Genomic DNA, 13,212 nt, shown 5'->3' on the forward strand with positions numbered 1-13,212 from the left:
CCGTTTCAATGGAAAGCTGCTCATCTGACTCTTCTGTCCAAACTGATGTCTGCTCTTAGTCATCATGACTTGTGTATTTTCTAATACCTATGTTTTTGGCTTTTTCTTTTTTAAGTATAGACCATCCACAGAAGAGGGAGATGTTATTCATTCTTCTTTTGCCCTTTCTGTCTGCCCTGGTTGGAGAGTTTGCTATCACCGGGCAGAAAGGTCAAAGGGCAAAGAAAAATGACAAGAATTCTGGTTTCGTAAGGAAACAGCTAACCCCATGCTCCAAGCTTCCCACCAGCCCTTTTTGAACTTCGAGTTGTTAAAAATAAAAGTAGCCTGATACCCTCAAGTCTGAACAGGAGGCTAGCGCTTGGCTTCCTTCAGTTTTGTTTCGGTATTTGTGAAGATCAGCTCCCACCTCGGAGCATCGCTGCTCCCTGCGGCCCCGGGAGCTAAATGGGCCGCGGAAGCGAGTGGGAGGCGAGACTGGGTGCAGTGTGATGACGGGCTGCCCTTCCGGAGGGCTGGTCTGCCGTCGTGGGGGAAATACGGAATATTGCACAGTGCTTGACAAAATGCTGTGTGTCCCACCCCCGTCCATGTGTCTTCTTGTCCTATGCATAGCTTCTCAGTTCTGAATTGGTCCTTTGTAACTAGAACTGTTTGTGCTACACACACCTCGGGCAGTGCAGTAGAGGGAATGGCAGTATTGTTCACAATATCACTACGGGATAAATTGAGTGCTATCCACTGAGGAAACTACGTGTCTAAGCACACACGGCAGTCACAGTGTTACACAGAGCAGTCCTTGAAGACGCTTATGGAATGACTAGTAGCTTCAGAATAGTGCCATTTACTACATAATAACATTGAAAACATTAAAAACTCCTCCTAAATCAAGCATCTAGAATACATAAGAGGTTGCTTCAGTTTTCTAGAACTTGTTCTTGGTTTTGTTTCACCTTTTTTTTTAAAGGACAAATTAAAACTTCTTTAAGTAAAAAGAGCATATAAAAAGATCACTAGCTGTCTGTTTTGGCTTAATCGAAGTGCATTCAGAACTATGGCTAATTGTTTCATCTTTTCATCTTTTGATGGGATTACAATACTGTCTGTTTACCACAAAGTACTTTTGTGTAATAAGCACAGATTGCTGTGTTAAAAATATTCTGCATTCCTTCTAATCTGGTTTTGTATAATAAAATATCTTGTTACAAAGTCTAGTGTGCAAATGTTTTGGAATTATTAGAAGTGTGAAGTCTGGGACAGAATCCACAGGATGCACATTTTGTATAAAGGTGATAAGAGAGAGCTACTTTTTTCTTTTTAAATAGTCAGGCAATATTTCAGAAATGCTGACTTCTCCCCTCAGCTTCTTCCCACCCACCCGTCCCTAAACAAATGCACACACATGCACGCACGCACACGCGCACACAGACACACACACACAGAACACCATCACGTTGTTACTCTATATGCAGTAATATGAAATCATGGACTCCTGTTCAACTGCTCCTTCAAATGTAAGAGTGAAGCCCTGATTTTAGCTTTGTAGATATGTACAGACAGACGCTGTTCTGTTTTGTGGCTATGCTTCCTGGAGATCAGCCTGGATGCTGCTCAGATCATGCTAATTTGCCTGTGAAGAAATTCTACAAAATTGGATTCACCCACCAAACACGTGGTGTAAGTGTATCTTGGTACTCAAATGATTCAATAGAAAGCTCAGGTTTAAGTTGTCCTTTAAGATGTCAGTTTCACTGTACTAGTGCCTTACATGTTGATATTTTTTGCTGGAATGCAGACGATACTATATTTACCATATAATATATTATCAGCTCTCCTATATCTCAGTCAATTTACATAGTTTAAAATAGAACATCTTATTAAAAACATCTAGATATACACAGATTAGGAAACGCTTACAACATACAAATACACAAACTAGAAATAAATCTTTAGCATACTGGTATATACAACTGTGTGATACAATAAATAATTTCAGTCATGCTCTATCTACACATCATATTGCTTAAAAGAAGAGTAGATCTGGAGGGCAGTGGTAGGATGAAGGACTCAGGGGCTCTCTACATTTAAATTTGTGCAAATTAAAACAGGATTTGAAGTACCACTGAATTGTGTTAGGAACGCATGGCCGGAAAAATGAAAGGACCCATATCACTGAGGTATTTACAGATACTGGCTAAAGAGCACTATGTGGGCAAATGCAGAAAGGCTTCTTTCCTTTACTTCTTGACGGCCAGCATGGCGTCAACTTCCTCCTCTACCTGGAGGGTGTGCCACTGGGCAATGGGTCGCCTGGGGTTGGCCAGCATGTCTGACCAGTGTCGCAGCTCCGCCCCGGTGCTATTGTAGCCCACAAAGACTTTGCCGATGGCATCGTTCTTGCCAATCTTGTCATAGTCCAAAACCGTTACCACCACTTGCACTTTCTGAAAGAACACACAAAATAAACGTTAATCATCCCTCTCTGAGATGCCTCCCTAGTCCAGAGCTTCCTTGAGATCTAAGGAATCAGAAATGAGAAGAATCCACTTCTTTTTTCTTTTTAAACATATATCTTTATTGATTTCAGAGAGAGGAAGGGAGAGGGAGAGAGAGAGACCTCCATCAATGATGAGAGAGTCATGGGTCGGCTGCCTTCTGCATGCCCCCCCCATGTGCCCTGACCGGGAATCGAACCCCGATCCCCTGGATCATAGGTTGATGCTCAACCGCTGAGCCACCCCCGGCCGGGCAAGAAGAATCAATTTCTAAATACCAGGACAAGGGGGAAAACGACTTGAATATGAAAACACCGCGTCACTATTTTGCCATGATTACATCATCATCACCACCATTGTCACTGCCGTCATCACCTTCAAGATACTCAGCCCTGGCCGCCGTGGCTCAGTGGTTAGAACGCTGCCTGTGGAGGCAGGTCTGATCCCCACCCCCGGTTGGGGTGCTTGCAGGAGGCATCGATCGATGTGTCTCTCACATCAATATTTCTCTCTCTTTTCTCTCTCTTCCCCTCCCCCTCCTAAAATCAATGGAAAAAATATCCTCACTCCTCAGGTGAGGATTTAAAAAAATAGTAAATGTTCATCTTGATTATGTATTTGGCACTATTCTAAGTCTTTTATATACTATTCAATTACTTCTTGAAATAGATTCTATGAATATTGCCATTCTATAGATAAGACGATGGAGCTCAGAGAAGAAACCTGCCTGAGGTCATATAAGGAATGAGCTTTGGTTTCCAGAGTCTATGCTGTGACCCACATACCCTGCTTCCTGTGTCAACTTGTATTTGTCTCTAAATCCATTTATTCCAGTTGTCCCATCAGGGAAATTTCTGACATTGGTACTCAGACCATTCTTTTTTTGGTTACAATTGCCGAAGCAACCATGTACAGCAATCCCATTTAGGGGGGGAGAAGACAATGTTTTACATAAAACTAATGTAGAATTACAGCTAATCACAAAAATTGGGATATAAAATGTGACAGTAGAGTAAAAAGTCTTTAAAAAGTAGTAACTAAGTAAATACAATATTTTTCTTTCATACATGCACTCAATAAACACTTATTGAGAAGCTACTACTATGAATCCGGCACTGACATCAAATGGAAATAACCTTTTTAGGCCGTGGTTTATTTTGGTGATTCTGTTAGATTTTGAGGGTTTCTTTAATAACTTACTTTTTTTGAACTGACTGAAATGATGAAAGCAAATCCGTACCATTATCATATGAAAGAAATACTTTTAAAAGCACATTTTAGTTCTGCTTCCTAAGGAATGAATTTGTTTAGTCAAAATATGCAACTGCTCCAATCTAGAAACTGAGTGCAAAGATAAAGGAAGACTTTAGAGCAAAGTAGAATGCATAATCTTTGGAGACCAGAATTAAAAAAGAGCAGAAAATGTAATGATAGAAGCCAGGGACAGATGGAGCTCCAGTGGAGTCTGGCCCTGCAGTAGACTTTGTACTCTGAGGGGCTGCGTTCTTGCACCAATGTGTGGGAGAAGGTGCCCAGGTACAGCTTCAGATCAGAGAAAATGATCACTTCTCAAAGTGAAATTTAGAATGTGAAATGAAACACTGGCAATAAAGGAGACAAACTTGTCTTCCTTTGTGCAGCCTTGCATTGTTTCCATTGTCAAGGGGATGACCTACCCACTGCATGGTGTTTGGAACTGAGCTTGGTTCTGAGAACTTTTCCCATGCAAATTCATCAGGATGCAGTCATATTGCAGTGCAGGGGCGGGGGGCACTGGGGACTGTGCACAAAGGTAACAAGGGCTTTTGGAGGTTGGAGTGAGTGGTTGGAATGAGTTTTGATTACTCACCTAGGAACGTACTGATTAGTAACACCCAAGACAAACATACCCTTATGAAGGCCTTGGATTAATTTTTCCAGCTGTGTATATAGTTTATACATTTTGAGGGGTTTGGGGAGAGGAATGCAACATTTTCATGTGCATTTGGAAATCAACATATTTATCTTCTCTCATAATATATTTCATAGGTATAGAGACAGAAAGACATATAACCTTGTAACCACAGGATAAAGGAAACCTAACCCCCTGTTATAGCATGCTCAATTACTTTCTCTAGGGAATTGCAGAGACTAGGAAAGCAGCCTCCTGGGAAGGAAAACAAGAAAAGAAAAGAATACATTGACTTAAGGAGCAGAGGAGGAGGGCTGCAGTTAAAGGCACGCTCATTCTTTCCATGCCTAATATATGCTCTGTATGGGGCTCAGACTCTCTCTGTCCTGACAAAATGTTATCTCCTCCAGAATGTTATCTGCCCTAGAAACCCGGCATATGTTTTGTTTTTCATGCACTTCATTTTCAATATATCTGCATTCACTGCAATTTATAGTTGAAAGGGGACATTTATTTTTTTAAAACGAGTACAGAATTGTCGCTCAAAGGGGAAGGTTTATAATAGGATTTTTCATCTCAATGCCCTGCCTGATATTGTTTTGTGGAATTAAAAAACAAAATGCCAGGAGGTGTTAGTTTCCATAGGAAAAACATCTTAGAACTCAGAAGAGGTCACTGAACAAATATCACAAAATAAATTGTTGGAGATAATTGGATGTCTTAGGGCTTTGCCAGTGGGTCCGAAGCAGAGAGCTCACTGGTTCGGACTAGTGAACAAGTAGTTGCCGACAGGGAATCAGTGTCCTCTGCAATGTCATTTACTTAATGTGACAGTCGTTGAAAGTAAATAAGCATGTGCAACTTGCTGCCAAATGAAAATGTATATGAGAATGTTTATATAAAAACCATGAGCCAATGTGAGGATGGTTGGATGACTGATTTTTTTAAACACTGCCCTATATAATACACTAGCTACTAGCTACATGTAGCTGTTTAAATTTAAGTAAATGAAACATAAATAAAGTTCCTTGATCAATCCAGTGACTGAGGTGCTCATTGCCCACCTGTGGCTGGTGGCTGCCACATTGGACAGCAGGGATAATAAACTATCTCCATCCTCACAGAGTTATATTGGACAGTGCTGGTTTATATATTGCTTTAATCTTATTGCTAGATCCATTTGCCAATAAAATGATGATTTGAAAAGGAGACAACACTAGCATTGTGAATAATAATAATGATGGGAACCATTTGCTGAGTGTTCCAAGTGCTTTTGTATGCATACTCTTACTTCGATATGGATTCTGTTATTGCTCCTATTTTACATATGAGGAAATTCTAAGCCTCAGTTTCCTTATATATAAAATTGGGATAATAATGGAATCCCTCTCATAAGGTTATTGTAAGGATTAAATGAGATTATACAAATAAAGTGCTGAATTTGGGCCCAGGCACTAAATAAATATGTAATAAATGTAGCTATTGTCTTAGCTTTCTTCATAGAATAAAAGTGTAATTCATTCATAAGATCCTGTGTTCTAAGAATAGATTAAAAGTCAAAATATGCAGTGGAAGAATATTTGTTGACTTTTGTTACTCTGGACCTATAGAGGGTTCCAAGTTGTTTGGATCCCTACTCTTCATTTCTCCTTCAAATTATGGGCAAACTTTTATATTATGAAAAGATGGATCCATATCAATTACTTAATAAAAAGCAGTGTAGCTTTAAGCATTTTGACTCTCTGATACCCATTAAAAATTAGCAAGAAACAACCCAAAATTATTGGATGCGAACTTTGGATTCTAAAAGTCTAACTATGGATATGAAGTGAGAAAATCTTAAATAAAAATTAATGGTAAGCCTTATTTAAAAATTGCTAAATAATAAGATTATATGCTACCCATTTTGGTCACATGTAGCATCCTATTTTGAACATGTTAGGCACAAAGTCTTCTAATAAAGCACTTCCTATCATAACAATTATTATCTAGTACATTAAGGGTCCATGTTTACAGACATACCCATCTGCTCTGACTCAGAAACAAGAAGCTAAACTTAAACAATTAAAAATACAACTTAGCCTAATTTTTCTATTGTTAATTATGTTTTGATAATAAAGCTTAAAGATGCTGCATATTTAGCATCAACCAATATACTTATCATTCTCTCTCTCTTTTTTTTTTTTTGCTGTAAAGATGTGATTAGAAAAGTTACATATTATGGCCTGGGGATAAATGGTTAAAGCTCATTTGTTCTTGGCCTTTTAATCTCTATGGATGTACTTATCGGGTTAGTAGAGTTGCTCTGCTGATGTTCTTGTTCCTACTTTATTTCTACTCAAGAGCATGCCAGCTGTGTTTGGCTGAAGAATCAGCGCGTCCCGGGCTGTGTCAGGCTTCTCCTCTGATGTGGCTTGAGCATTAAGTGTGCGCGGGGATAAGAATGGCAGTTCTAATGAAGGCGTGTGCTCTGATCATTTACAACGTCTGTGTGTTTAATTTGTGTGGTCTGAAGGAATGAAATGGAATGGGAAGACAAAATTATGTTTGACATTACCTGGATTTGCTCAAAGGGTACTTCAAAGCTGAACGACTCGTTGTAGTAGGGGTTGAGTGTATTCTTTTTAATTGTCGTCTTTTTCTTCTTCAGCCTCTTGCCATTCTGCATCAGATGAATCTTCACATAAGGATCTGAAAAACAGAACCAAAACGTTTAGGAGATCAGAGGCACATATTTTAAATTATAATTTAGCTTATAAAATGACCAAGTACACCCAATGGGAAAATCATTGTATAGTATATATTTAGTATTTTTTAAAATTTAATTTTTTATTGAACGATATTAAGTAACCCGCGGGCCGTGTGTTTTGCCGTGGTATCATCAATATTTATAATTGGATTTAGGAGATGAGAGCAGTGGTGTGCAGGTAAATCAGCTCTTTGGATAGAAATAATGACTTGACATGTAGCATTTGCTAAAGTCCATGGTATAAATAATCTCAGCATAGCTGATTTCAAGCTATGAACAGTTTAACAACTAAAGTTGCGAATATTTAACAATTGGCTCTTGTGAGCTGGTGAAGAACTGGCTGCAGTGTACCCCTGCGTGGGAGTAACTCCTGATAGAGAGGACAACGGAGCCATGTCATTCATTCATTTACTAAACCAATGTCAGCTAGGCCTTAGGGACAGGGCAGCGAACAAAACAGACCACCCCTGTTTTCATGATGGAACTTCAGACGATAGACAGTAGGCTCATAAAGAAAAGAAATGCACAGGGAATTACAAGTTGAGAACATTGTTCTGGAGGAAAACAATAGAACAGAGAGATGATAGGGACTACCAGAGTTAGTATGGTGAGTCTAAAGTAGGAATGAAATTCTTAGGTCACTCAGGTAAGGCCTCTCTGGAGGTAACATTTAAACTGAGATATGAAGTTTGAAGGGTGTGAAGAGGCTGTGTGTGTGTGTGTGTGTGTGTGTGTGTGAGAGAGAGAGAGAGAGAGAGAGAGAGAGAGAGAGAGAGAGAGAGAGAGAGAGATCCAGCAGCTGTGCCTGAACATCCCTAGGTAAAGAGCTTCAGGGGTTCAGGGGGAAGAGAATAAGCCAGTAAACACAAAGGTAATGAGAAAAGGAACAGAAAGATTCCCTTAGCAGTTTCCCCAAGGCCTCATTAGGTAAAGGCAAAGTAAATCACTGGAGGGGTAAGAGGATTCCCATTTACGCTTCTCATTACTAATGGGTAAATGGCATACCTTCATGTCACCAGGAGCCAATGCCCATGTCTGATAGGAAAATCGACTGTTTTTTTTTTAATATATCTTTATTGACTTCAGAGAGAAAAAGGTTGAGGGGTAGAGAGAGATAGAAACATCAATGATGAGAGAGTTGTCACTGATTGGCTGCCTCCTGCACGCTCCCTACTGGGGATCGAGCCCGCAACCTGGGCATGTGCCCTGACGGAATCGAACTGCGATCTCCTGGATCCTAGGTCGATGCTCAACCACTGAGCCACACCCGGCTGGGCAATCTACTGTTTTCTTAAACAGTTTTCTACTTCACATGTAATACATGTTCATTATAGGAAAAACTACCAGAAAGCAATGATTAAAAAAAGAGAAACTTAAATCACCCATGATTTTATTCCCCTTAAGTAACCACTGCTAAGGCTTCCAACATTTCTTTCCTCTCTTTCAAAACACGTACAGCTGGGAGGAACTTGACAGATGATCTAGTTTGCCCACATATTTTTTTAGAAGATAAAACTGCAGATCAAAAAATGTTGTTCTTATCTCCCTCTTCCTATCCCCAGTAGAACATAACTCTTGAAGGACAGAAACTTGGTCTACCACGCTCACTAATTGAATTTATTAAACAGTGCCTGGCACTATTCAATTTTTGTTAAATGAATAAGTGGAACTTCTTTAGGGCCTCATAATCTGGATCTCCTTACTCTCAGTTCTGTCTTCTTCTCATTGCCCCAAAGCCCACATTACTTGGGTGTGTGTTTTTTTTTTAATGCCACATCCAGTCAAGGGGATTGTGAGGAAGATTTTCATCAAAATGAAGAATATCTTTAAAAACCAGACCTAGAGATGAGAAACCAGCTCTGTCAACTCACTAGTTGGTCAATTAGAAAAAAATTCACTGTAAATAGTTGCAAAGAAAAGGGAAAATATGGCTTTTTACATTTTATTTTAGTAATAATATATCTTGCTGTTCACAGCCAAGGTTGATTTTTGGTTCAGAGACCTTGTTTGCTTATGAAGCTCCCTGGTTCCACCCTCTCAACCTCTAGCACATCTACAAAATGGTCATGTCTCCAGTTGCTCCTTGGCACTGATTAATATCCAAATACTAAGTCCCCCCAATCATCCTATGTTTGTGTGTTAAAACTTCAACCTAAGGCATACGTTTTCCTCAGGAGAAGCGCAATGACTATTTATTTATTCATTTAACAGAGTAAATGACAAGAAAATTCCTTGTGCACCTGCCATTTGAGTAAGCAAATTAAAAACCCAACAAGATAATTTCAGATTTCAGTTTGAGCTCTGATGTTATGGGATTAATGCCTCAGGGAGGGCAAGGCAATTTGGAAAGGGTGGTCAGCACCGTCCTCATTGAGGAGGTCAGGTTTGAGCTAAGAATGGAAAGACAGGGGAAGGAGCTGGTCATCTGAAGATGTGGTGGAAGCTTGTACCAGCCAGAAAGAGCACTGCCTGTGAGGCCCTAAGGTGTGTGTGCTTCCACGTGTTAGTGGAACAAAAAGAAGGCAGTAGGACAGAGGTAGGTTGTGAGATCAGAGAGGTAACTGCTGATCTGTGACTTTCATAAGCAAATCTGCCAGTTCTGACAGCGATGCAGAGGTATTCTATAATTTCATATCCTTAAAAGAGAGGACAGAGGGCTGGAAGGGGAGCAGGTTTGGACCTGTTATAAATAGGCAGTGTCAGTCTTTGCCTTTGCAGATTCATTCTGACACAGGTACCAAAGCAACTTACTTTGCAGGCAAAATTCCCATCTTAATCATGACCAAGGCTGGCAGTAACTTAGAGGTCCTATTCTTTTTTCACCCAGCTTCATTGAGAGATAACTGGCATAACACTGTATAAGTTTAAGATGTATAATGTGATGATTTGAAAACATATGTATTGTGAAGTGATCACCATAATAGTTAAAAGGTTAGTTAACACATCGATCACCTCACATAATTACAGTTTTTTTGTGTATGGCGAGAACATTTAAGCTCTACTCTTAATAGCTTTCAGTATAAAATATAGCATTACCAACTGTAGTCACTGTGCTGTACATTAGCTCCCCAGAACTTATTCATCTTATAACTAGAAGTTTATACACCTTGACCAACATCTTCTTGTTTCCCTCACTGCCCCCAGCTCTTGGCAACCACCGTTCTACTCTTTCTATGAGTTTGACTTTTTTTTTTTTTAATAGATTCCACTTGTAAGTGAGAGAATGTAGTATTTGTCTTTCTCTGTCTAATTTTGTTCACTTAACATAAAGTCCTCAATGTCCATCCATGTTGTTGCAAATGGCAGGATTTCCTTATTTTTGTGTGGGGCTGAATATTTTATTATATATATATATAGTTATATCTATCTGTCTATCAAATTTTCTTTATTTTATTTATTGATTTTTAAAGAGAGAGATGAGAGAGAACAGAATCGATTTGTTCCACTTATTTATGCCTTCATTGGTTGATTCTTATATGTGCCCTGCCAGGGACTGAACCTGCAAGTTTGGCATATTGGGACAAAGCTCTAACCAACTGAGCTACCTGGCCAAGGCTATACCACATTTTAAAAATTTATTTATTAAAAAGAAATTATTTATTAGCTAATGGACACTTAGGTTTTCCCCTCTGTCTTGGCTATTGTGAATAATACTGCAATAAACATGGGGATGCAGCTATCTCTTCAAGGTAGTGATTTAATTTCCTTCGGATATATACCCAGAAGTGGAATTGCTGGGTCATATGGTAGTTCTGTTTTTAATTTCTGAGGAACCTCCATACTGTTTTCCCTAGTGGCTGTACCAATTTACATTCTTACCAGCAGTGTACAAGTCAACCCAGGGTCTCTTCTGCCTCTGAATCTGTTGCTCTTTGTGATTTGTTGAGGAAACAACTTAGTACAGTGTTTACAAGTACAGGCTCTGAAGCCAGACTAACTCGAATTTTGCTCTGCTATCAGCTGTGTGGTCCTGGACACGTTTTTAACCTCTTTTTGCCATAGTTCCTTCCACTTAAAACAGTGAGAATGATTATTGGTCAGCTCCAGCTTAGGAGCCACTTTGAAGATGGAAGGGCAATTCCATAGCTCCGCCAGCTGGGCAGCCCCTGCTGACTCTGATTCATGGCGCGGACAGCCTATGATCTGGTGCCATTTTTTTTTTCTTTCATCCCTATTCAGGCATTAATTTTAGGTGGAAGACCTCTCACATAAATCCCCCTTATTAATTGGTACGAGTTTCCTTCCTGACGGGTTTCTTCCAATGGCCAATTCCTAGCAGGCTGATGGGCCCTGGTGCTGCAATATTGAGCTCTGAGTAGAGAGCAATCACCTCCACAGTCCTTCAGACATTACATCCCATCCCACTTACCTGCATCTGATGTTCCCTGGATACCCTGAATCTGTCATCCTCTTTTAGTCAGAAGGGTAATGACATACATATGGCCGTATTTTTCTGCTGTTTCTTTTTTCTTTTTAAAAAAATGTTTTTATTTTTTTGAGAGAGAGGAAGGGGGAGAGAGAGAAACATTGATGCAAGAGAGAAACATGGGCCAGCTGCCTCCTGCGCACCCCCGCTAGGGATCAAGCCCACAAATCCTGCGTGTGCCCTGCCTGGGAATCCAGCCAGTTGCATGGGATGACACCCATCCAACTGAGCCACATCAGCCAGGGCTATTTTTCTCCTGTTTCAATTAGTATCCTTTTCTACCATCTACCACGCTGTACTGAAGCTTAGTTGACCTGATGACTTTGTCTATGGAGGGGAATGGGGAGGTTGGCTATAGCAGTCAAAAGAAGTTCTCTCTCTTCCATATAATTATTGATACCACCTTAGCTGGCATTGTTCACTTGTTATGGAATTAATGTTTGCGCCCTGCCAAATATATGATAAAATCCTAAACCCCAGCGTGATGGTGTTAGGAGGCAGGGTCTTTGGGAAGTAGTTAGGTCATTAGGGTGGAGACTATACGAGATCTGAGAGAGCTCGTATTTCTCTCCACTGTGGGAGGGTGCAATGAGACAGTTGTCAACAGCAAAAGGGTCTTCACCAAGAGCCCGACCAGGCTGGCACCCGGATCTCACACCTCCTGCCTCCAGAACTGTGAGAAATATGTTTGTTGTTTAAGCCACCAGTCTGTGGTCATCTGTTATAGCAGCCTGAGCTCAGAGAGCACTCTTCCTGCTAAACTTTCCCTTGCGTCCATCTTTTTCTCTGAGCGTGAGCTGACCTTTATTTCCTCTTTTCCCTTCATGTGCCTCTAGACTCTCAAAGACATATTTTATGAGCTTCATCACATTTGATATTATTTTAATACACATTTAATAGGATTGTTCTCCATACTATTTTTTTCAGCCATGCTACAATGCAAGACTGTGCTTCCTATAGCATTGCTACTTCTGTTAAGCAAAGTCTGGCAATGGAACTCAGTGTCTTCACCAACTGGTGTCACTGTACGGCTTTGACATGTAGAGATACAGTCTCCCCTTCAAAAATAGAGAGCAAACTTGGAGAAAGACTTTGGAACTAAGCATAAAATTCAATAAGTGGTTTCCTTCATTTATAGGAACACAGTGGACAAGCTTTGCAGAAGCATAAGTACAACACACATGCTGCACTGTAAGGTCATAACTACCTCAGGGCTTCCCTTATCCTTCAGACAAGAAACCTGCTGAGCTCATTACCCCCCTTTCCCCTTTAGGCTTGGTTTTGTGCCATGATTCCAGCCTCTTGGACCAAAATATTAGAACATTTGGGGCCATCTCTGATTCCTTCTCTACCTCCTGTGAACATATGGCCACCAATTTACCTTCCAATTTTCCTTCATGCTGTCTCTGGTTGGGTCCCTCTTTCTAACTTGCTGGCACATCTCAAGATCAGAAATCTAACCTCTCTTGTGACTATGTCCTCTAACTGTTCTTCATATAATTGTTAAAACCATATTGATCACACCATTCCCCTCATTGAAATCTTTTAGTGGCTTTCCAACTGAAAAAATCCAAACTCTACTGTGGCATTTACAGCCCCGTCCTAACTTATTCGTCTCATTTTCCACAAATCCTGTGCCCCACTCATGGTC

At 40.2% G+C, this 13,212-nt stretch overlaps 1 protein-coding gene across 2 annotated transcripts in view; it reads right to left on the minus strand.

Annotated features, from left to right (window-relative positions):
* Positions 1-456: 456 nt before the first annotated feature.
* SYT1 (synaptotagmin 1) overlaps positions 457-13,212 on the minus strand; it is a 328,980-nt gene continuing 316,224 nt past the window's right edge. For both annotated transcript variants that reach the window (XM_016199415.2, XM_087814523.1), the window contains exons 8-9: positions 6,944-7,077; positions 457-2,444 (exon numbers count right to left, since the gene is read on the minus strand). In XM_016199415.2, the coding sequence (XP_016054901.1) occupies positions 2,238-2,444; positions 6,944-7,077 (341 nt within the window). In that variant the 3' untranslated portion in view covers positions 457-2,237. The remainder of the gene's footprint in view (positions 2,445-6,943; positions 7,078-13,212) is intronic.

The sequence above is a fragment of the Miniopterus natalensis genome, chromosome 2 (assembly GCF_054644295.1).
Source record: "Miniopterus natalensis isolate mMinNat1 chromosome 2, mMinNat1.hap1, whole genome shotgun sequence".
Taxonomy (NCBI): domain Eukaryota; kingdom Metazoa; phylum Chordata; class Mammalia; order Chiroptera; family Miniopteridae; genus Miniopterus; species Miniopterus natalensis.